The sequence below is a fragment of the Taeniopygia guttata genome, chromosome 1, assembly GCF_048771995.1.
Source record: "Taeniopygia guttata chromosome 1, bTaeGut7.mat, whole genome shotgun sequence".
Lineage (NCBI taxonomy): Eukaryota > Metazoa > Chordata > Aves > Passeriformes > Estrildidae > Taeniopygia > Taeniopygia guttata.
Window position 1 is genome coordinate 92,215,858 of NC_133024.1, and position 25,450 is coordinate 92,241,307.

General features: G+C 36.9%; 1 protein-coding gene across 8 annotated transcripts in view; it reads right to left on the minus strand.

Annotated features, from left to right (window-relative positions):
• Positions 1-25,450, minus strand: part of MYO16 (myosin XVI) — a 356,263-nt gene that overhangs the window by 61,824 nt on the left and 268,989 nt on the right. For all 8 annotated transcript variants that reach the window (XM_030280385.4, XM_072933685.1, XM_030280401.4 and 5 more), the window contains exons 27-28: positions 25,024-25,229; positions 6,869-6,971 (exon numbers count right to left, since the gene is read on the minus strand). In XM_030280385.4, coding sequence (XP_030136245.2) covers positions 6,869-6,971; positions 25,024-25,229 — 309 coding nt within the window. The remainder of the gene's footprint in view (positions 1-6,868; positions 6,972-25,023; positions 25,230-25,450) is intronic.

Consider the following 25,450-nt stretch of genomic DNA (forward strand, 5'->3'; position numbering starts at 1 on the left):
CTACATTCTGCTATTTAATCATAAATACATTTTTTTCCCAAAATTAACATATTAGTATGCTAATATTATTTTGAAATTTAAAAAACCTAAGGACAGCTCTATCAAATCCAATAAATTAAACACCCATACAACAGTAATAAAATATGATTTTTTTTCTCTGACTGGTAAGAACTGTGGATGAGACTTTGTTTTCCCTTTGCAATTCTAGAAATGTTACAAGAATTTATGATCTCTAAATTGACTACTGGGATTTCTCTGTATTGAGGACTTCTCTGTTTTAGCTCTCATGACTGCAAGTTTGATAATACAGCTCCTCACTGGCAAAGATCATTTCTCCACAAACACTGAAACAGCTTCAGCAATGTTTGTAGTTGTGAAAGTGTGAACTGGCACTAACACAGCATCTATCTCAAGCAACTACCTCATTTTGAACTTCATTAAAACATTCCAGCTGGCTCTCCTGTACTGCTTATTCCATACCTGATGAGTCTACCTGATCATCCTATTTGAAACTTAAGACTTAGTCTTTGACAAATCAGCGATCTCTTGTGTTCAGAATTCAAAGCTGCTGATAAGAAGGAATCATTGTGGGTTAGAGGAAGCAGGCTAAATATTGGAAAGGTAAACTAAGACAAAGCTTTTATTAGAAGTTTCTAAGGATTGCTATCTTTTAACCAGATAAGCATTTTTAGCAGTCAAAGACCAAAATATTTTTTCAGTGAAGGTCTGACCTTTGCAGTACTTGTATTTAACAGATGCACTTTCTAGTAAAAGCAAATTAAATGGATGCTTTCTTTTTCTTCTGTTATGGTACTAGTTGTTTGCATTTCAGCAAGCTTCATCTGAAGTAATTCAGAAGGGTTAATTGCAGACTACTGGCCTTAGCTAAACAAAATTAGAGCTACAAGTTGTGATGAGAAAGCTCAGTAAGCTATGAGGTAACAACTAACTATTTTTTATTGAATTTATATTTGCAAGCTTAACAGTGTGAGGAATGATAATCCAAACAAATGAAAGTTCCCTTATGTCAGTAAAAAGAGCCAAGGACGGTTTGTGCCCATACTTCTTCCAAAGCATGATAATGTTTGCAAATTAAGCCATGCCATTGGGATGGTAGGTTTTGCTTAGGTAATGCATCAGTGTGTTACAATAAATGAACACAGCACTGAAAATGGGGATTTTCTAATATAAAGACCTTCACATATTCTGGGGAACAGGAGATTCTTCTGCTTTACATGGACTAGCCAGTACTTCTGCTCAATTTAACTCTAAAGTTACTAAATATCACCTCACTGACTCCTCCAGGGGCTAAACAAGTCTGTTACTTTTTCTCTGCCTGGAGTAAAAATGGTTAGTTTTGATTTAGCAATCTAATTTTCTCTAACATCAGATGTGCTTAAAATTTCCTTAGCAAATAGCTAAGCTTGTAGTGATGAAGAATATATTTAAGCTGAAAGAATACCTTATCAAGACTGCACACAGAGTCAAGATGCAAAAATTGCCTTTTATTAGTAGCTCTGCACTTTCATAATTCCAGTACTTAAGTGCATGACTGAAACTGCATGCTATGTCAGCTTCAATGAAACCACTATTTTATTGTCCTAGTTTAGTTATCTCCAGCTCAGTTTACCCAAGGAACAGCAACATTTCATAAAGCTATCAACACTTCCATCCCTACGTGACTAAAGTCAGCAGGGAAGAAGACCAGTTTGGCTGAATAGGGAACTTTCACTGGAACTCAGGGTAAAAAAGAGAGTTTGCAACCTTTGAAAGAAGGGCCAAGCAACTTAGGAACAGTACAAGAATGTCACTAGGTCACATAGAAAAAAGGTCTAGAAAGGCAAAAATTTGTTTGGAGCTCAATCTGTCCACACTGGGAAATATAATAAAAATTGCTTCTATAAATACACTAACAAAATATAAGACTCAAGGAAAATCTCCATCCTTTTTTGGATGCAAAGAGGAAAACCCGGAGGTATTTAGTGCCTTCCTTGCCTCAGTCTTCAGCAGAAAAACTAGGTATTTTCAAGGCAACCAACCTCCTAAGCTGGTAGACAGGGCCAGGGAACAGAACAGACTCCTTGTAACCCAAGAAAAAGCAGTTAGGGACCTATTGTCCCACTTAGACACTCAGAGAGCACTGGATGGGATCCATCTGGGGGTACTGAAGGAGATGGTGGAAGAGCTTGCTAAGGTGTTCACCATCATTTATCATCCGTCCTGGCTAACCAGAGAGGTCCCAGACAATGGGAGCTTGGCCAGTGTGGCGCCCATCTACAAAAAGGGCCTGAAGGAATATTTGGGAAAGTACAGGCCTGTCAGCCTGACCTCAGTGCCAAGGAAGAGTGTGGAACTGATCATCTTGAGTTCCACCATGCAGCACTTGCAGGACAATCAGGGGATCAGCAGCCAGCAGGGATTTAGAAAAGGCAGGCCCTGCCTGACCAACTTGACCTCCTTTCATGACAGGTGACCTGTCTAGAGGATGAGGGAAATGTTTTACTTCAGTAAAACCTTTGATACTGTCTCCCACAACATCCTCCTGGAAAAGCTGTCAGTCCATGGCTTGGACAGGCGCATTTTTTGTTGGCTTAAAAACTGGCTGGACAGCTGGGTCCAAAGTGTCGTGGTGAATGTGGCTGGTTCCACATCCAATTGGTTGCCAGTCACTAGTGGGGTTCCCTAAGGCTCAGTATTGGGACCAGTCCTGTTCAACATCTTTATCAAAGGTTTGGATTGAGTTACCCCCAGTAAGTTTGCAGACAACATCAAGGTGGGTTGGAGTGTTGATCTACTAGGAGGCTGGAAGGCTCTGCAGAGGGATCTGGACAGGTTGGATCAATGGGCCAAGACCAATGGTATGACATATAATAAAGCCAACTGTGAGGCCACACTCTGCCCACAACAGCCCCAGATATCCTTTCAGGCTTGGGTCAGAATGGCTGGAAAGCAGCCCAGCAGACAAGTGCCTGGGGATCCTGGTTGACACCTGGGTGAACATGAGCCAGCAGTGTGCCCTGATGGCCAAGAAGACCAATGGCAGCCTGGCCTGTGTGGGGAATAGTGTGGCCAGCAAGGTCGGTGAAGAGATTGTCCCCCTGTACTCAGCACTGGTGAAGACACACCTCAAATGCTGTTTCCAGTTCTGCGCCCCTTACTCCAACAGAGAAATGGAGGCTCTCAAGCATGTCCAGAGAAGGGCAAGGGAGCTGGTGAAAGATCTGGAGTGCTCCTGTGAGGAGCAGCTGAGGGAACTTCCATTGTTTAGCCTGGAAAAAAGAAGGCACAGGGAGGACTTTATCACTCTATAGCTACAAGTGAAAGGAGGTTGCAGCAAGGTGGGGGTCTGCCTCTCCCCTGGAAACTGGTGACAGGACAAGAGGAAATGGCCTCAAGCCATAGAGGAGGTTAAGACTGGACATTTTTTTCACTGTAAGGGTGATGAAGTATTGGAAAAGGTTGCCTAGAGAGATGTTGTAGTCATCATCCCTAGCAGTGTTCAAGGAGCAGATTCACATGCCACTTAGTGCTATGGTCTAATGATGTGATGGTGTTCAACCAAAGGCTGAACTCAGTTGTCTTGGAGATCTTTTCCAGCCCTAATTATTCTATGATAATAAATACTTGATTCTAACATGTAAGCCGTTGAAGTGAGCACAAGACATTGGCCAACTAATAGTGTTTATTCTTATGCTTTGCTAAAGAGTAGAAAATAAACCAAAATTGGACCCTGGTATTGGATCTTCTGCACTTTTTGTCTATTTGAAAACAGATTGCAGTACTTACTAGAGAAGAAAGAACATGTTCTGTGAGTAGGGTCTGAGCTTTATTGCTTTGTAGGTTAATAAAATGTTCTTCAAACACAGCTTATTGAGAAGGAACAGAGAAATTGTCAAGCAGGAAATAAACACAAAGATACAATTTTCTTTACTCATTTTCAGGGATTTTAATTCAGAACACTTTTCCCTCCCCCAGGTTAATATCACCTTTCCCAAAATGGGATGGTAAGGTATATTGTCAGAAGAAAGTTTAAAGTATCCAGATTCACTCAGCTAAAAAGTCCAGATCTTTCTTTTTTCCCCTCTGCTCCTGAGCTTGTTGGCAACTTCAACTTCAGATGATGACACATAAGCTGGAGGTTGATTTCAGATCTGTGTTGCTTTCTCATAAATATCATCGTCTTTGATGAGGGCATTTTAGCTATATTTTTGGTTCATTTTTTTACCTGAATCTGCAACAGCTCTTCAGGGAAGTGCATGTAACATTTTGGGGAAGACAATTTTTGATTTATTCATGAACTCCTGCAACAAATAGATTTTCAGTTCCAGCAGTGACTCATTTGAAGTAGTTACTGCTGGCAACAGTGGCTGAATAAACTGGTTATATGTGTAACCCTCTGCTTTTTTGGATGGTTTTTAGTAATGCACTACAGATGACTCCTTTCTTCTGACTCTGCTAGCTGACATCATGCTTGTTTCCTAAATCCTTTTTTCTTTCCTTTCCTCCTCCCTCTTTCTACCTTTTAAATATTTTCTTTTTTTGCAGAGTCCTCTGCTGTAAAAGCATAGAGGAGAGCACCCATGACAAATGCAGATTGTGTAAGCGTCTTCATTTAGATTGTTATTTAAAGTTCAACTTTCATGATTAGTCAAATGAATTAAAAAGATAATTGAGAGAGAGATTATGTGACACAGACATTAGTCACTACTGCTGATTGTTGGTTATGTGTTTTTTTATCACCTATACAAAATAGGTTGGTACCAAGATGGTATTCACTGAATATTTAAGAAATTGGACTTGGAGTGAATTTTCTTAAATTTTCTTCTATGTTTTTCATCTTTCTGTTTCTTTTTATGGAAGAAAGCCTCAGAAGAAAGCCTCTCTGTGACTTGAAAAAGATGTACAGAGAAGGTCACTCATTTTTTCAAACCTTGCTCCTTGCACCTGAATCTGTTGTCATGTGCTTCTTAGTCACTGAGTGACAATGGTATAACTCTCACATCCAATCCCTCCCATTCCATTTAACATATCAGTGTCTTTGAAGAGTTTTGTGCCCTTCCGGTCTGAGGGATAATGCATTATGCACTGCTGTAGTTTTCACACCTGACTTCTTCTGGAGTTAATGAGATTCTGTAGTCAGAACTTCTAAAATCTGTTTGAGATCACAATCTTCAGTCCTCTACATGATGGAAGGATTCTGTTTTGCAATTTTCTCTTAAAATTGTTGTCTTCATATGTTTCAGTCTTGTTTTCAAATGCCTATCACTACAGAATCACTAATCTTGAGCTCAAGACTTTCACTGATGAGCAACTGTTTTTTTCCTGTGCTGTAACAATGGCTCTTCTCCAGGGAAATAAACTTGATAGGCATTCTGCCCTGTGTTTTGTGACTGGAGCACACTATGCAATTATTGTTACACAGCTTTTGTCCAGTGTCAAGCTTGTATCCCCACATAAGTTCTAAATGTGAGGGGTTCTCTCATCTCCAGGTACTTGTAAGTGAAGGTACAGTTTCTAGTTGTTAAAGATTGGGGCTTTTTTTTTAATAGGAAACCTTGTGGCAATGATGCAGAACATAGATCAGAGCAAACTTACAAAGCCTGGGTAGGAAAAGCAAGTCTATTTTAGCAATATTTTTTTCAGTGTTTTGATCTTTTCTATTGAGGGAAAGGGGCTATATGCTTCCTCTGCTTTGCTTGGTTACTAAACTGTGGCTTTAAACAGTATTTTGATAAAAGAAAAAATTTCTTACATGTCTGAGTTCAGGTGATCATACATGTGTGCTCCCAGCCTAGTGGGGGCCTATTTTTGCTCCTGTTACTAAGCAATCTGGGCCACTGAGAAGTATCCATAGCACACATTCTGACTTAGTCCTTGGCCTTTATGAACAGCTTGCAGAAATTTTTCTGGGCATCTTAATACTCAGAAGTTATACATTAATTAGAAGACCTCATCCTTAAAACTGAAGAAGCCTTTAAGAGAGCCCTAACCACTGTCCAATCCCTTAACTTCACAGCTATCCCTGAAATTGGTCTGGATGCTCTCTTGTGGAACAGATTTCTGCTAGGCTGGAAAAAGGCCACAATCTGAACCTCACACTGCCTGCAGGAGTGTGCTGTGGGTGAAACCACAGAAAGCTTCATTTCTATTCAATAACTTCTATACTATGCAAAGAAACACGTTTTTCTTTCTAAAATGGACATATTAAAGAAATTAGTCCTACTCAATTACAAAGCTATCCAAAGCAGAAAACTGAGTATTCTGGACAAATGGAGACATCCACCTTGAAGTCTTCATACTGTTGAGAATTATATGATATAAATAGGATAAGGAGACAAGACAGGGAGTTGATAGTTTCCTGTTTAGTGTTTGGCAATTTTTAATTTTTTTTTTTTAATTTACTTGATGTATGGCAACCTCATGTTCTCTGGTGGGTCTGTGGATCAGCAAGCTGGCACCTACAAATGCACTGACTACCTGGGAAATCCTAATTATCTGATTTTGAGTCTGCCCTGTTAAGACAGTAGAGCATTTAGGATTTAAAAGAAATAAAATATGTAAGGTTACTCAGGAACTATTCAACCACTAAAATGTATATAATAAATACCTTCAAAAATCTGGATAAAAATTTACATAGTGTGCATGGTAAATTGAATACTTTTCTTCCCACAAGAATACACAGATTTTTTTGACACAATGATCAGTTACTCATAAAAATCTGAAAATTAGATTTATAATTTACACAAGCATATATTAAATGGCAAAAAAAATACACTGCTGCAAAGGATGTGGTGGCTTGCCACCAATGGAAATGACTCAGCTAGCTTGTTTAAAGAATGATATTTTAATTGCTCTGTAGATCACAAACCTGCCAGCCTTGTAATTTACACTGCTGAAGAACAAGATGACATCTCTCCTTGGCACTCAACTTCTTCTTCTCTCCTGCTGCTGTATCAGCCAAATCTTTATACCTAGAAAAATCAGCAGAAGTAGTTACTCTTGTGTTAGCTTTATTAACATTTTGTAGAAATTGTCAGTTTTCTTTTGAGTCTCAAAGGAATATCCAAACTGGAAGGCTGGGATTTGATCAGGGTGAAGAAAACACGAAGGCAAACTGCTCTAAATCTTGTATATTTTTAGACACGACCTTGGTTAATAACAAGTGATGCCTAAAACCCAAATTTACTTCCTGTCAGTTCTTTGGATGCCTCACTGAAAATCAATGCCAAAGGAATGAAAAGCCTCCCCAGTGAAGATCACTGGGACTGAACTGGGTCATTGAAAGGAGGAAAATAAGTTTTCAGTATGTGTCATACAACTTATGCCTCTTAATGTGTAATTCATAAGAAAGCGACTTTGACAAAAATTATTTTCATCAATCTGAAATTTATTTCATTTTGAACAGAAGGTCATGTAGCAAAGAGACTTCCAGGAACTGGATCAGTTTTACACTACTGGAAAGAAGTTCAAGAGGATAATTGATTATAGCATTGAGTATCTTCAAAGACAGAAAATGCTGGATATTAAAGGGCTCTTTGATGTACCATATAAAAATATCAAGAAGGAAACTTAAGTAATACAAAGTCCAATAAAATATAAAACTCAAACTTTCACTGTCGACTTACTAAATTTATTGTAACTTATTACTAAAGAAATTAATGAATTTTATACATCTTAATGCTACAAAATATTACTATACTTTCTTGGAGGTATTGCTTTGTCTAGATCTGACTGCATGTAATGAGTCAGAATGTCTTTCGATACAAAAAGCTAGGCTTTGAAAAGGATATACACTTTGCAAACATGCCACTTTTGATTAAACTCCCAGTGAAATTAAGAAGTTTTTAAGTTTGTGTGTTAATTACATTTCCTGACATTTTATTTATCTATTTATTTAACAGCTGAATTCACCTATATCTGTGCTACAACCCAAAACATTGCTTTCTTGGGACCCCTTTCACACACCATGGTAGGCAAAGCTGCAGTGCTAAAATGACTCCAGGGACCTCAATTGTCCCAGAAGCTGTGGCAAGTCTGGAGCAACATCTACAGGTAAACTGCTGTAGGACCAAATTTCACCTAGACTTCTAGTTTGGTGCAGCTGCACAGACCCTGGGGTACCTCAGCTCCTGCAGTCTGGAAATAGTCTCTTGTCTGGTAGCAGTCCCACTGAGGACCACATGACTAAGTCTACACTAGTAAATGAAAAGTGAGAGGGACTGCTTCTCTGACATAGAAGCCATCTGGAAAAACCCTAGCCTGATGATTTATTTATACATGTAATATTATGTAATCTGTTCTGTTCTATTGAACTGTGTCCCCTTCCAACAGAGTGCAACCATGTCTAAGCTGCCTTCTCTGACTGGTCACCAGCCTGTCCTAGCTCCCAAATTGTGCCCAAGAACCGTTCTGTGGTAAGAAGGGTCCAAAACTTCATCACAGATCCTTGTATTTAGTCTCACAATCCAGTTTAGCATTAGAAAACTGGGAATATTCAACTAGCTGCATGGTCACAAGGACATTTATTTTACAGGTTTCTATTAAGGCTGGAATCACCTTATTTCCCTACTTGCATCAACAGTTTTTCTTAGAAGTCATGGGAAATCAGAGGTGTTAGAGAAAAAAACTGCTGGAAAGTTTAGCAACTGCTGACTGAAGTGAAGATTCATGACTAAGCATTGACTCACAATGCATGAAGAAGTAACTGCAAAAGTGGTCAGCCTGAAACTCCCTTACAGCAGAAACTAAAAGAAATTTATTTTTCTCCTTAAAAAAAAAATAAATTAAAATTTAAAAGGTTGAAGTCCTACATTTGGCTCAAGTTTTCTTTAACGACATGAAAATGATAGAATTCAAGGATAGCCAAACATTCTTTATAATCTGCATTATACAGGATGCCAGACAAAAATGATCCACCATTTTCCTCCAGCTTTTAAAGTCTCTGAAATTCCACCACATTATCCTGTCTAATCACAGCGCACAATCCCCTTCTATCTGTTAAAGCAAGCTCTATCTTAGAAAAGGAGGATTGGTTATGGTAGTAGAGAAAGATGAAGGTATGGAAATTTAACTCTGCCATAAACTTCCCCCGTGAATACAGCAGGACATTTGGAAGATGGTCTACTTTCCCTATGTTCGACACTGAAAAGCTGTGCTAGCCTGAGTTAGTCACCTTCTTCTCAAAACAGCCTGTGAAGACAGGTATTTCCGCCGTGACTTTTTCTATGCATTCTAGATCTTTTTGATAAAATGAGAAGACATTGCCCTCTGGAGGTGCCTTTCTCCACTGGCCTCAAGTGGACTCAGAGGAAAAGTCCAGACTGGATGCTTTCATTTGGGTGCCTGAGAGGAAGCTCATCTTCACACCTACTTGTCTGACTGAGCTACTCACCCTGCAGTGACTAACAGAGGGTCTAAGAGAACCTCCTTATTTGCCCTATCACTTTTTTCAAATCTACTGGACAAGCATCCAAAATGAAAAAGTACCTTTATTTCCTGTGTTATCATCTGTTATCAACCATTTTCATCTTGTATAAAGATAAAAACAACACAAAGTTTGCAGCTATTTTTCAGCCATAGTGGTGCCCCAATTTGACTCTCAGTCCAGCTGTGCATATACCCATGTCAATGCCAGGGAAGTAATGGAAGTTCTTGAATGAATGGAATAAGGACTACACCTGTTGGTGGGAGCCCACATTTGTTCTGGACAAAAGGGATGGTCTAACCATAAGCTTACATAATTTCTTCTGTACTTAGCTTTAAATGAGTGAAAAAATGAAAACCTTTTTCTTTAAACTGACAATAAACTAAAATATAAAGAAGGAAATAAAAACTTACAAGTGTGACATTATTATCAAAATGCAAAATCTTTTTTGGGTATCAGATACTTTTTACTGTGGATTGACCTTGTGTTTCTATGTAGACACAATAATTTAATATCATCTTAAATTTAATCATTCTCAGGATGAGCAAAAGAATTTATTTTTTCCATATTTTTCTTCTATTACAGAAATTACAGTATCACTGAATACTGAAATTATGATGGAAGCTTGTATAAATAAACTTTAATTACTTGCAACAAGGGGGTTTGCTTTTGGGGAAATGCAATCTGGGGAATCTTTGAAACTTTCCCTCACAGAGAATTCTTCCCCCAGCACTCCAGCCTTCCTTTACTCTGAAGTGAATGAATGCAACCAAAAAGTACCAGGCTTCTTCCCACCTGACAGGTCACACACTTTGCCCCCAGTCGATAATGCAGAATGTTTAGAGAGGATCCTAAGGAATCCAGAAAGCATACTCAGTGCTACCTCACTAAAAAGAGGCCTTTATTCCTGGAAATACATTTCAGCTAAACTTGGATTGACAAGTCACTTGTCTAGACTTTCTTAAAATTCAGTAGAATAGAGTATTCTGGTGTCATATTCCTCACTGTAATATTGATGTTTACAACAGGTCAGATGAACTGTGCACTGTAAGATCATCACGTCTTTCCACTGAATATAAAGATGCTCTTGCCTCCAGCCTAGACATCTAATATCAGGCAAAGTGAATCTCCTTCATAGCCGGGAAGCTAAAAATCCCCAGTATTTCATGGCTAGCCAGAGCAACTCACTCACTAAGGGATCAAAAATAAAACACAAAACAGAGAGGTCTAAAGGATTAATTTGAATCAACACCACTCCACTGCTATGCCAAGACTAATGTACTGTTGGAAGGAAGTAAATGCAAAACCTCTTCTAGTTACAAGCTGAGACAGTGAACACTACTATCAGGGTAAAGGAGAGTCTCCCCAGTACCCATCCACATACATCAGTGTGAGAAAAGATCCATTTTCCCCAGCTTTTTCCTTCAGCACCCTCCTTGTCCTAACTTGTCATTTTCAGAAGCATAAACAGAAGAAAGATATTCTGGCTAGACAGGCTCACACTGCGAGCATGTACAGACTGGCTAGGATTCTCTGGTGGTGCAGATATGTGCTTTGACCTCTCTTCCTTTGCTTCTGAATAATGTGCTCTATCAGGGAAATTTTTTATTTGTTTGGAGTAGATACTGCTGCCAATAGCTTGTGAATATGGAAAACTCAGTTCTCTTGGGTCTTCACAGATAAGGATGTTATCTAATCATTTTCTCCCTCACCTCCCTAAGTGCACAGCTGACAAGATCCAGCAGGCTGTTTTTCCCCAAGACAGAATATTCTACAGTTCAGGTTATGGCACAGTAACCCACAGCGATATTCTAAGGCTCAGCACGTTATTTGATTTACACAGAGTGTGCACAAATGGGCTGTAGGGCTGTACTCCCAGTTCTGTATGCACAGCAAATCTTTAAGCACTGGAATAAACACGACTCACTCAATTTCAATAGCACAACGTGACAGAAGACACTAAAGGAAAATACGGCAAGTACAAAGGGCAGGAAAACAAGCAGCCCCAAATCAATAGCTTAATAAAATATGTCTTTGAACTGAAGCCACAGAACTACTTTTGTTGGTTGGTTGTTTTGCTGTTCTTATTCTCAGGTCTCTCTCTTGCCTCATTAAGAAAGGAACACCAAAAATAATAAAATTAGAGGTAGCTACTGCCTGCAATCCAATGTTCTCAGTAAGAGGATAGTTTCTAACACCACAAGTCAAATCTTTCCTGAAGGAAGCTCCTTCTTTCCATGTCTTTGTCTTGCTGCTTAAAAAAATAAAAATCACATATGGCTGGCAGGTAACTGCTTTTAAAGAGTGATAAGTTATCTGCTTTTAAGTTTTCAATATCCAAACACAACTTATATAAGGAAAAATGAGTGACACTCTTGTCAGTATAATTCATTATGTTGTAGCTTTATTTTCTCTTTTTTTGCTTACTACAATGTACTCTGTTTGCCAAGGTAAACTGGTATGATTTAATAAGATCTATTCAAAAGGTAGTGAATAAAAGGCAGCAATCAAAATTAAATTATGTCCCATATTTTTGCTAGAAGAAATACAAAAATTGCCATCATAAAGATTCAGCTTGTGCTGTCTCAGAAAATTGTCTCTTTTCCCTTTTCTATACTTCATTTTCTCTTTCTTTGACAATCATTAATTGTTGATATCTGAAATATGTGAAAGAAATGGACTTTGTTTGCCAAACTTGTCACTATGTGCTTACAACTCAGGATTTTTAGTTTTGTTTGTTTAGATTTGGGGAGGATGGGAAGAGTGGGTTACGCAAGGTTTTATTTGAAAAGTCTATCAAGTGAAAGCTGAAACATCCAGAGAGCCTATCTGCTGGAGAGAGATTGCCTGAAAAATTTTCAGTAGAAAGCTTATAAAATCAGTGAGTAGCAAAGAATAGGATGGAAACTTTTGATTAATGTTACCTTTATGTAAAGGATAAATATTCATTCATTCCTCTTCCCTCTGTTATATTTTTTTCTTGAACGAATAACCTAATTATTTTTGAAATATGAGGAATATGGGAAATTCCAAATAATTAGAAAAGAGGAAATAGAATATTATAGTTTACAAGAAAACAAAAGTGATGCTGTCAATCTCTGTACAATATATATGACATAAATATCTTATTATAGAGCATAAATATTAAGAACCAAAGCATATATTAAAAAATTTTGAGAGAATAAGAAAAGAATAAGAAAATTATGCTTTTAGAAATAACAGATTACATCAGACAGACTGCATTTGGGGTTTCTTTTTTAGGACTATAAAAATTCAGAATAAGATTATAAAGTTCACCTTTTTACAAACAAATTTCACACCAAGGCTGCTTCATAGAGATTTACAGAAATAATTCAGAATATTGTAAATGTGAGCATGAAGAGCAATGTACCTGAAACGATTAGCAAGTATATATGGCAATGAACCAAAACTTCAAAGTACCTGCCTAGCATATTATATTTTTAATATCTTAATTGATATCAAGAAACACAGTCTTAAGTGTCTAGATTTGCTGGCCAATAAGAATTAAGGGAAAAAAAATGAAAGCACAGCAATTTTGGAAATCTAATAATGCTAAAAGTGATTTTACAATGAAGTGACCAGTAATCATAGTTTTACCTTGTTTCTATAGATATTTTTTTTCTGGTAAAATATACTGATTTTTTTACTTCAACAATTTAAAATTCACTTCCTGTACAAGGGGTCATAGGAAAATATGCAGCATGGTTTAATATGTGTGTAGAAAAAGGAAAATATACTCAAGAATGACAATAAATTACAAGTAACTGAGAAAAAAACCCAAAATTTAGGACTAAGAAATAAAACTGGAAGAATACTCAGAATATCCCAAGAATAAAATTTTACAGTATCCCAAATGTGAGTCAGTCACTGGGCCAATGTAGAGCTCAGTACAGACTGTTGAAGGAGGGTCATGGCTATGAAGTTCACTGAATCACACAACTTTGCAGAAGTGGTCATTTGGGATGTTTTAATTTAAACTGAATAAAAATTAAGACCAATTTCTCAGATAAAGATACTACCTTGTGACAGATGATAATGAAATTAATTGGAAGAATTAATTTTTTCTGAGTTTTATGGGGTTTTTTTTGCATTAGACTTTGCGACCCTCAATCTTTTCTAAACATCTGAATTTCAGTTTCTGAAGAAAAGAAGTAATGAAGATATGTGTGTCTTAGTCCTGGATTATTTATTCATATACTTCCTGTAATTAAGCAGAGGCTTTCTTATCTCAGACAATGTGGCAGCAGAATAGTGAGTAGAATATAAATTATAGTTCAGCTCTTGGGATTAGTGGATTCAACTACATAAATACAAAATATGAATTCGCAACATCTGCTAAAGATTTGCTTAAGATTTACAATACTTTTGCACCATCCTACCTAAAGACGACATTCCCATTTCATCTTGACAAAACAATGTAAAACATATTTACTTTAAAAATTTGCAAAAATCACACATTGTCTCAGAAATACGCTGGCATTGAGCAAACAAACAATTCTGTTACATCTACAAACATATACATCTGACTCTACTTCAGCAAATGTTTACCTTTAGCTCTTGCTAGGTAGGTCTTTTCCACAGCTAACTACCTCTCCATGCTTGGGAATCCTACCAACATGCACACAGGGCCATAAAATGCTTCACTGTACACACTGAGCTATAGAATGAATTTAAATTCTATATGGGCTATAGAATAAATTTAAATTTCTTTGTTTACCTGCTAGTTTGATTCTGTTTAACACAAAGGTCTTGTAGGACTGGCATCAGTGAAGCGCCTGTCCTTCCTTTGCCGACACAGCCATGTGCTAATAGGACACCAAAGTCCTCCAATTGAACCACTGAAACACTGACACTTTCCTGCTTGGTCTCCTGGTGACATTGCTGCTTCAGTGGCTCACTGTCTGCCAAGAAGGCACTGCCCAGCTCATTGGGAAATATACTGAGAAAGATGTATATTGCAGAAGCAGAAAGTAAAACCAGAGTCAAATGGAAATTGTGATGTTAAAGAGAAATAGGATTAGATTTGCTGTTCCACCTTTATCTCTTCATTCCTTTTGGTGGTTTTTTCTCCTGTGCAACCAGTACTCAGCCAAAGAGGAATGGGAACATAAAAATCCCTTCCTGCAGTACTCACTAGTAGCTTTGATAACATTTATTGGGATAATGGGGAAGGATTTTTGGACTCTTTTAAACTATATGTCAAAATAGCTTTTCTGTGAGATCATCTCTACTTCTGTCTTCTGTGGGAGCTCCCCTTGTGCCCCTGAACCCTGTGAGTACTATCAGTCTGGGTAACAGGGATTCTCCTGGCTCTGGATTGTATAATGGTTAGACAAGCCATACAAGAGCATCATTTTTCAAGATATACTAAGGTCATGTGCCAAGAGTGGACCAGATTCTGCTCTCATTTAGAGTGGAATATAGCTGGAGTAATTCTGCTAAAACACATGATGTTAAATTAATGCCACATTGGTCTAAACCAGAAAGCAAAGTAAGACCCAGTGATTAAGATGCATAAAAGGATTTTGTGTGCATGCTTGCATAGGATTTTGTGTTTGCTCTCATATATCACCAATATAAACTGCCTATTATTATTCAGCCTGACTAGGAAATCTAGCTTTAGGAAGTGTCATTCCAAGTTCTCCTGCTGAAGATTAAATGGTTGTAGAGAATATCAAGATATGGATAAGGAGAAAAAGGGTGCCATGAATATCTGAGGTGGAGTGGAAAGAATTTAACAGCTGCAGAGCTATGGAAAAAGGAAACAGCAGGAGGGTCACAGTTGTTTTTGCGTGTGAGGCAGCTGGACTGCATCTATACAAGTCCTATGACCTATACAAGTCCTATGACCATAAAAAAGCAGCACTCAAGATCAACCAATATTTTTCTAAACACAGATATATTTAATTAAGCAATAAATAACAAGGAATTATTTTAAAATTGTACAGTAAAATTAATCTATGTGACAATTTGCACCTTAATCTGATAATTCAAAGTTCCTGCATAGTGTCACTGGCATAAATGAATGAGCTAGATACTTACTTCATTAAAATATTTATTTTAAATATATGCTGTATTAATTTAGGAGGTCAGTAATTCTAACAAGTATTTACTTAGAAGAGTTTCAATGTATAAAGATTAGTGAAAATATTAGTGGTTGATAATATTTTAAAAGGTTTATTTCTATGTGAGGTATTTAACTGAATTTCTTACTGCTACACATAAATCTATGTCCATTATCTTTGTCATTATGTGATGTCAGCAAATTATGAAGTACTCAATAAAGATTTTTGTTGGAACCTTAAGGTTCTGAAATAAAGTTATTAGCTGCTTGTTATAGGCACATCGAACTCAGTTTGTGAGATATGGGTCAAGAACTTTCATTATACTTATTTGTGTACAAATATAATTCTATCTATTTTTATAATCCATACTTTTAGATGAAATCCAGTGCTGTGGTAGGTATTTTAGCACCTTGTGACAACATTTCTCTATGTCTAGAAATAGCACAAGCTTTAAAATTCACAGATGTAAAACATGCATAGATTTTTATAATTATTGTAAGGATTATTTAGTGATCTAATAAACATTTTATTAAATCTGACAGATAAGAAATGTCAAGTGCTAGTGGAAATCAGAGGTACCAAGGGTGGCGCTTTAATCTAGAAATTAAATCAACATTTTAGAATTTCACAGATTTTGAAGTTTAAATAAAGAAAACCACAAGAACTGTTGAAACAGTTCAGTCAGAATTATGCTTGTGCGTGCCCAATAGATTTATTGTTGCCTAAGGAAATTAATATAGCTGTATGCACCTAATAATGGAGGGAGAACAATACTATGAGATTCTCACTGAAACAGCCTAAAAACTGGGACAGCCTCTATTGCATGAAACAATAAACACTGCAAGAAGCTTCACTAAGTTTCATGCATTCTATACTAAATGTAATATACATAATGCTGGAAGATTATTCAGGTTACACATCAAACATTTGAAAGTTAGGAACCATCAGACTTAACTGGCCATGTCATCTTTATTTCCCTTTGTCTGGCTATTTAATGACCTAATTACATCCTCCTGCTCAAGGGACCCCTTTTCTTGTCAATCTTGTAGAACTGTTAAGTGTATGACAGATATGAATAATTCAACGGACTTCAATTGTTTACAGACATTTACACATTTGTAATTGCTTTAGCAAATGAGGGTTGCATTATACGCTTCTGAAGATGCCCGAGCAAACAAGGCTGATATTTATTTTTGCCTTCAAAATATAGCTAGATGCCTTCTAAATAAAGTAAGGTGTCTAGTCTTCCCCTGAAAACTCCAGTCAAAAGAGAAACTCTTTTCTCTTATAGTCAGTTATTTGTGCACTCTCACTAAGCCCCAGAAACACCAGCAGTTTAACCATCCTCGCAGTCCAAACTCTGTGACACGTAATATAAGCACTGATACTTTGTATTTACAAGACTAATTCTGTGGGCGAGAGAACTGATGATGCCATGGTACAGCTTCAAAAACTGCATCTGTCTTGACTGCAAAATGTTCTCTGATTTTTTTAGAGCTTGTTACAAAGCATTAATTCTTTCCTTTGCCATAGAATGGAGCTACACTGATTCTGGGAAATACCTGCAAAAATGGATAAACCTAAAAGACTAATCAGTTGAATCCCATCCTAAAAGTGATCCTGTCTTAAAAGTGATCACTTTTCTTTACACCCTACAAATCAAGTCCTGGTTCATTAGGCAAGTCACCAAAGGCATATGAAGGTATCTTGCGCATTTCTTGTTTCTAAAATATCAAAAAGGACCTAATGGGGAGACTGGGGCAAACAAGCTAAATGGAAATAAAGAAACACCTCCAAAGGGAGTAGAGCAGAAGAGTCCATCGACAGTCAGACTGCATGGAAAGACCTATTTAGTTTTTCCATAATATGAGTACCTTGGTAACTCTTGCTACACTATCACATTGCACAGGTAGATTTGAAACAGTCCCAAATACCTAGTTAGGTCTCAGAAATTCCCCAGGGTGATTTACTCAATTTATAGGCTTGTAAGGGAGAATGTCAGAGCATTCTGGCTTCTGGTATCTCCTATATTATAATCAAGCCCTATCAGTAAGGTTTCATAAGGAATTAGTAGAGTAACTCTGAATGCTGTATATTATCCTAAACTGGGTTCCCGTATCCAAAAGGTTGGTGAAAGGAAAAGAACAAATAAAAGCTGAGGTAGAAAAAGGAAGAAGGGTCTTTCAGAGTGATGGTGTTTGTCTGTCCAAGTCACCAGTATTCATGATTAAATACTTTCTGCTCTGCCAATGAGAAGTAGAAAATAAGTTCCTTATTTTTTTTTTATATTGTTTTCTCTATTCAATTGTATTTATTTCAACCTATGAGTTTTCTGACTTCTCTCCTAATTTTCTCCCCGACCCCACTGAGGAAGGAACGAGCTAGTAGCCATGAGGGGTTGAGCTGCCACCTGGGGTTAACCAATGACACTTCTTTATCCAAGTGCTTAATTCGGGGTGCTGGTGGATGAGAAGGGACAGGAGCTGGCAATGTGCATTTGTAGTCCAGAAATCCCACACTATCCTGGGCTCCATCAAAAAAAAGTGTAACCAGCAGGTCAAGGGAGGTGATCCTGCCCCTCTGCTCTGCCCTTGTGATTCCCCCTGGAGTGCTGTGTCCAGCTCTGGGGTCCTCAGATCAAGACGGACATTGACCTTTTGGAGCAAGTCCTGAGGAGGGCCATGAAGATAGTCAGAGACCTGAAGCAGCTCTTCTATGGAAACAAGCTGAGGGAGCTGGGGTTGCTCACCCTGGAGAGGAAAAACGCTCTGGAGTGACCTTACTGTAGCCTCCCAGTACCTAAAGGTGGCCTACAGGAAAGTCAGAGGGGGACTTTTGAAAAGGGCAGGAAATTATAGCACAAAGGAGAATGGCTTTAAACTGAAATAAGACAGGTTTAAATTGGATATTAGGATGAAATTCTTTGCTGTGGTCTTGAAAAGGCACTGGAACAGGTTTCTCAGAGAAGCTGTGGATGTCTTATGACTATAAGTGTCCAAGGTCAGGTTGGAAGTGGCTCTGAGCAGCCTTGTAAAGTTGAAGGTTTCCATGGCAGGTTATTTGGAGCAACATGATCTTTAAGATTTCTTCCAATCCAAACCATTCTATGATTCTATAGTAATTACAAAATTGCCAAGGACACAGACATTTTGAAAATCACAGTTTTAAACTTCAAGGATGACCTTCACTCCTCACAGGAAGTTAGTTAGCCACTACCAGGTTTATGCATTTGGGTTTAAAGTGCCCTCAAAGCTGATGACTTTAAGATACTTCATTTACTCACCTTTGCTTGCATTCTGAAAGAAAGACAAATAAAAATTATTATCCTCAATCAGAAATATCACTTCCAGCTCCAGGTCTGAAGCGACAAAGCCATTTGATATAAACTGATATTATTACATCTACTTTAATGAAATACTGCTTTTGTAGCACCAGTCAGATTGCTTCTTGCTCTCCTTGCAAAGATTTAAGGTATCATGGCACATATCAATGTAGTGCTCTATGAGATTACTGATGCTGCATAGCAGACAATAAAGCCGAAAGGGCTGGTGTGATGATGACCCATCACTTTGCAATCTGCTCTGTACATCATTCTCACTAATGCCCTAACTTACTCATAAGAGTCTGAAATGTTCTGCTGACTTTTTACATTCAAAAATTATATATTATAAAACATTATAGCTTCCCTGCTTTCAAGAGGAAATAAAAGGGAGAGGGGAAAGAAAAGAGAAAAAAGTCAACAATAAAATGTTTCTGGAAAATGTTTCTGGATGAAGGGAGTTTAGATATACAGTGATGACTCACGCATATGATTTACAAACGTAAACAACACATCTGTGCAATACATCATCAGCTAATAGCATGAATTTGGTGAAAACACTAAAATAGCTATTAAAAAGGGCTTTATAGGAAAAGGACAGACATTACTTGACTAGGCAATGATATCAACATTAACATAATCTTTCCTGAGAAAACAAGATATCTCTTCATAATGATCTCTTAGCAAAGTCAATTATTTGAAAGAGTTAATAATAATTTAGTACTCTGAAGCACTAAAGTTCTGATGTAAAGATCATTGGAGCATTTCATTATCAATGAATGCTGCCCTGACTAGAAGTACAGAATTCAGGATCTGCAGTTTAGTGCAGCTTGAAGAACAAATTAGGAACTTCATACCAAAATCAGAGGAAAACCTGTAATTAGAACAGTCTTTGAACATACTTGTTTCACCCTCACTGCTATGATTACCATAAGAATCTATTATCATTGTGCTCCATATTCTTCTCTCCTAGTATTTCCTATTAAAATGTATGTTTCATCATCTTTTGAAGTTACTTTAAAACAAAAAATCATCCGAATAGTAACTATTTTATTTTTTTAATAAAGCCTACAGTTGGTGATTTAGATATTTTTTACCTTATTCATATAGGAGAGCAAGGTTAGATTATGAAAGGAGGGAGAAGAAAGAGAAAAAGAGGAGAAGATGGGGAAGAAGGGGGAAGGGAAAGAGGACAAGGAGGAGGAGGATGAGAAGAAAGAAGGCATGACATTGCACCTCCAAACCAGGACCTGACGCTGTCTTAACAAGATAAATTACTATTTATAAAACTTCATGGCTACATTAGCCTAAATAAAACTAAAGATTAGATTGGTGCATTTTAAGAAATTTTAAAAGATTATTAGAAATAGTAAATCATAACATTCTAGTGACTGTTCTTGCCACCATACTGTAAAGAATGTCTCTACATACAGCCTTCATGTACTCCTTCAGACTATGAATTTTGTCTGCTCTTCCTTGAGCAGCAGCAGAAGGCAGAATGGGACCTCCATGATGGAAAACAGAAGAGTAAATTGATAGAATTAAACCCAGGAAAGGCCATCTATAAAGCTGAGAGACAGTGATGAAATTCCAAGAAACACTCAAAAAGTGCAGAAATAAATGCAAGGAACAGGACACTAGAATTTGGGCTTTTTTAATAACATTATTTTTGCCAAAGAAATCCTGCCATTCTTATCTGCTAAGTGAGAGGCTCAAATTGCTTATCAGTTCCAGTAATCCACAGAGGTTATCCTGAGCTTCAACAGCTCTGAGTGTTTCCTGTAAACTTGGCAGGGAAGGCTAAACACAGATGCCTCATTTAAGGACCTGTGTAACTGGACCTTGCAGTCTCCACTGCCAAGCAGTGTCCCAGACATAAGAAAATGGGGACATGTGAGCCTCAGTTTCTGAGTTAGTAGTGATAAATTCTTCCTTGGAAAGAAAGAAAGGAAAGGAAGGAAGGAATTGAAATACAGACAGAGAAAAGAACTGCGTATAGTTCAGCAACTTGGTGAGCAGCATTAAAGTAGAAAGAAGGAGTTATTTTAATTTCTATTTCAATTTGGAAAACATGGAGTGTTTGTAGAGGAGGATGCTACCAAAACAAAATTTTTCAGAGGGAGTGAAACAAAGCATCTTACTGCCTCATTTTTACCTGAACAGTAGTATTCTTGTACTTTGCTGAGGTCACTTTATGGGTCTTTGAACACTAAAATTACTTTTAAAAATTTATATTCGAAATGGCTTTTGCATGTCTTCCTTGAGCACCATGTGTGGTGAATGACACAAAAGTCAGCCAGGATTCATTTTATTAATTGATGCAAAGAGATTAGATTCTAGATATTAGGCTTGTATAACGAGGCTCTGTTTGTGCCCCAGAGAGTTTCTGAGCCCTATTGTTCTGCACTGGAAACAGTGCAGACACTTGATACTTACTTTTCCTATTCCATGGCACCGACTACCAAAACCATAATAAATTACAGTTTATACTAATGGGCTTTTTGTATATCTTATTCCAAATTAGAGCTATTTTAAAACAGAAGCAATTTAAAATAAGATATCAAAACACTAAATACTGGAAAGAAACAGCCATCTGCAGACAGTTGCTAATTACACGGCTATTTTACTGTTTTCTTTCTTCCAAGAAAAAAGATATTTGAGGATACTTTACCTGTGTGTACAATTTAGACTGCAAATTGGAAACTTTAAACCCATTAGAATTTTGTTTGTTCCACTGCCTTGACTTAAAAAGCAAAGCTAGAATTTAAAAAAAATAGTCCACTGAGAATCATTCTGAAGATATTAAGCAAAATATACATGTAAACTTTTCCAGGAGTGTAAAATGTGCACTACTCAAGGTTTTCTGGTTTTAAGGTAAGGTAAAAACTGATCCCTGTCTCTCTGCTCACAGCTACAGGTAAATTCAGCAGAAACCCTGCATCTGGAGCTGGCAAATCTGTTGAAATCACATATATGATTTCTTAATTATCCTACTTCAACAGGATTTACTAGCATCTGACCTTATGAATTCTCATTTTTTTATATATTCATTGAGAAGTGCCACAGCTTCCATTTAATAATGAGAATTTCCACAAGATTTCTCTTCTGATCAGCAAACTTTGGAGATTGAGGGGTTCACCTCACAGCTGGCAACTTTTACTTTGATAAGACAGAAGCAGAACCATTAGATCCAAAAGGATAGCACCAGAAATAATGATTAAACTTTGTAGCCCAGGAAGATATGCTCTTACAAAATATGACATTCCTTTAGCTACATCTCTCTTAAGCCATTGTAGGAGTTCAAATGGAACTCATAAATAGGTTAAATACAAATCTTATTAATCCCTACCTAGATAGCAGTAAAAATTTATTCTAATTCATCCAATTAAGAATGATCTGCTACTGTCTGATTGGTGATAGAATATAAGTTTTCCAACATCCCATCTCTTTACCACAAAGTCTCCTAATTCAAACATCATTTCTTGTAAGCTAGCAGAAAAAAAACAAAAAAAGGGTTAAGTTTTAATTAGTAGCTATTTTGAATTCTGAACCCATTACCTATATGATAAGGAAGACCCAAAAATTAAATGCACAAAAACTGCAGGGATGATGAGGGAGGATAGTAATTCCCTATCTTTTGGGAATTCCTGTTGGGCTTAGGGCCACAAATTCTCTTTAGAATACTAGAAATACCTGTTTGACAGCAAAGGAAATAAGAATTTGAAAGATGAAAAATTCCATCAGCTTCAGGTCTGTAAGCCTATATAGAAGTACAACAAATAATTTCTCATTCCAATCAATTAATAGTAAGACAAGACCAGAGTATGGCTGAACAGTCAACAAAACTAACACAGTTAACAAAAAAAATCACTGAAACGAATTATCTGGTTTCTAAAAATATCCTGTTCAGTTACCAAGGCAATATAGAGATGTAGCACAAATTAAGGTTTTAAGGAAACGTTTTGAAAAGGTAACTCATAATCTCTGAATTCAATATTTCTCTCTTACTTGTAGTTTATTGGCTGAAAAAACATACAGCATTAAGAATTGACATTACTTTTGAAATGCAGTCTAATAATATATTTTCTGCTTAAAAATTTCATGCTTTTAGCCAATAAAAGAGCAAATAGCCACATTCTTGAACTCTTAAGTGGAATGAATTATCCAAATACAATGAATGTGAATATGAAGGTTAGCTTGTCATGGTGGGTAAAGTGAAAAACTCCTCCACAAAGGAAGATACTATAAAAACTACTATAAAAAACCTCACAATGCAGATAGTCTTTTTCAATAGCTCTGGACCAAGAACTCCATGTTTCTATTTGCCACCAATCTAAAAATTCAGCAGTATTGGGAGACTGTATGCAGTCGTTATTGCTAACTTCTGAATAGGTTCAATATACAGTTACAGGGAATATCAAAAAATTAACTTTTTTGGTGACACCATGCTAGCCCCATCATTGTGTAATTAATTTTATGTATAACAATAATATTATTATGACCTGATGTAAATATGTAAAAATGGCAGGGGATCAGCTGCAAACAACCTGCAAAGGTACTTTATTGTGGAAGAAAAGGGATAAAGATTATAGAGTAACAAAATGGGAATACTTTAACAGCATAAGTGTTGCTGGCATCATATTGGTGTTTTTTGCTAGTCTTGTGTTACTCTTGTTGCCGCAAATAAATATTTATTGTGAGACACCAGATGTCCTCTAGACTTTCATGCAAAAATTTGCCTTCAGGAGGTATTTGAAGGCATGGATGAAAAAGACTGAATTTACATTTTTAACAAAACTTCTCAAAATTAAGAAAATATGCCAGACTTGTCCCTATACTGTTAAGAGTGCCTATCTCTGGCACTGAAAATTACCTTTGTGCACATGATTGATTTCCTTTACCTTCCAAAAGAGAGCAGCAGCCTAGATAGATATTGTTCACCAGGACTGATCCTAGGCCTGTGGTAATTCTCAGCCTGTATCTGGGAATTGCAGTGAAAGAGGCTGGGTGACAAGGAAGCAAATATCTGACAGAAATCACAGTAAGGATCTAACAGTTGGAAAGGTTGTGGCACTGTGCTCGTGTAATAGTACCTCAAAGGTCCAGTTCAATTATACAGAAATGGCTGTATAGAGATTGCCCATGGAATTTTAGAACACAAAAGCTTTCCCAAATCTCCCATTATCTGCATCTTCTCCACAACCAGCCTGCCCAGCTTGATTCACAGTGGAAGATGACTATTGTGGTAGGGCACAGACGGTTTAATTAGGAAAGAAATACGATTATAAACTCCTATACTCCTCACTCTTTGAGTATTTACAGAGAGAACAACTTTCTGCCCAAGCAGTAATTTAACATCCACAACTTTTCCAAGAAGACAACTGAAACTTATGTGTAAACAACTAATGCTGTTTTTCAGAAGTAAAATAAGGCTAGATCATGACTGGCTGATATACATTAATCAAGGAGTAGAACATACAGAGAGATGGAACTTGTCTTGAGTGCATGAGGCTGCTAAACAAATACTTCCTGGGCAAGACAATCCTCTTTCTCTCCTGAATCTTTTAAGAATTAAGTGACCCAAAACCCCAATACTGAACTGGGAAAGGGCAACAAGAGTTTGCCTGCTGACAGAAGCAGACCTTTTTGTCTTTTCACATTAATTCAATATGTCATTGATTTCTAACAATAATAAAAATGCAGCTGTGGTATGAGCATTAGTACCTCAGGACCAGGCATAAGCAAATCCTAGGCTATGAGATAAAAATAATGAACCCATGACACTTACTTACAACTAGAAAGTTGAAAAAATTAGACTATTTCTTCTTCTTTTTAATTATCTGCAGACAATATGCAATATTTTATATATTTTAAATAATGCAAATGATATAAATTGTAAAAAAGGGCTCTTTTATGAGGTCAAACTTTTAAAACTTATTTTTTCGGATGATCTTTATATTTCTACATATCAATATAAATTTTATAAATGCATCAATTTATAAATATACTTCTAAAGTTCATTATTTGTTCAATTAAAAAGTAACAGGCCTATACCCCTTCAGGGAGACAGGATTTTTTTCTGAAAAAAGTCTGAAAAACTCATAAGCAAAACAACATTACAAACACTACCAGAACAAAACAGGTTTTTTACTGTAGGTAAGAAAAAAGGTTTTATGAAACTTGAAAGAATTTACCTTGACAAGAAGTCTGTGAAAGAGAGACGTATTGGATACCCATGTCGGATAATTTTGACCATGTCTAGAACACGAATGTACTGCAGTTGAGCAGACACGTAAAAATTATCAAAAGTATCTGGCAGCTTGGAGTTATTAGGTTTTATACAATGAACCAAATGTGGTGTGCAGTTCTGCAGCTTCCCAATAATATCTGCAAGTGATTTCTGGGGGCAACAAACAAACAAACAAACAAACAAACAAACAAACAAACAATTATCAATAATTCTTGTGCAGCTAAGACAATTGTTCAATACATATGCTCTTCCTAAATTTTTAACATCATTTTCTCAAAAGGGTTGACCAGGTCATGCAAGTAGATTCCTCAAACATAAGACTTTTCTTTCTTCCATTGCAATTTGCAGAGGGTAATCCTGCCTTTTAAACA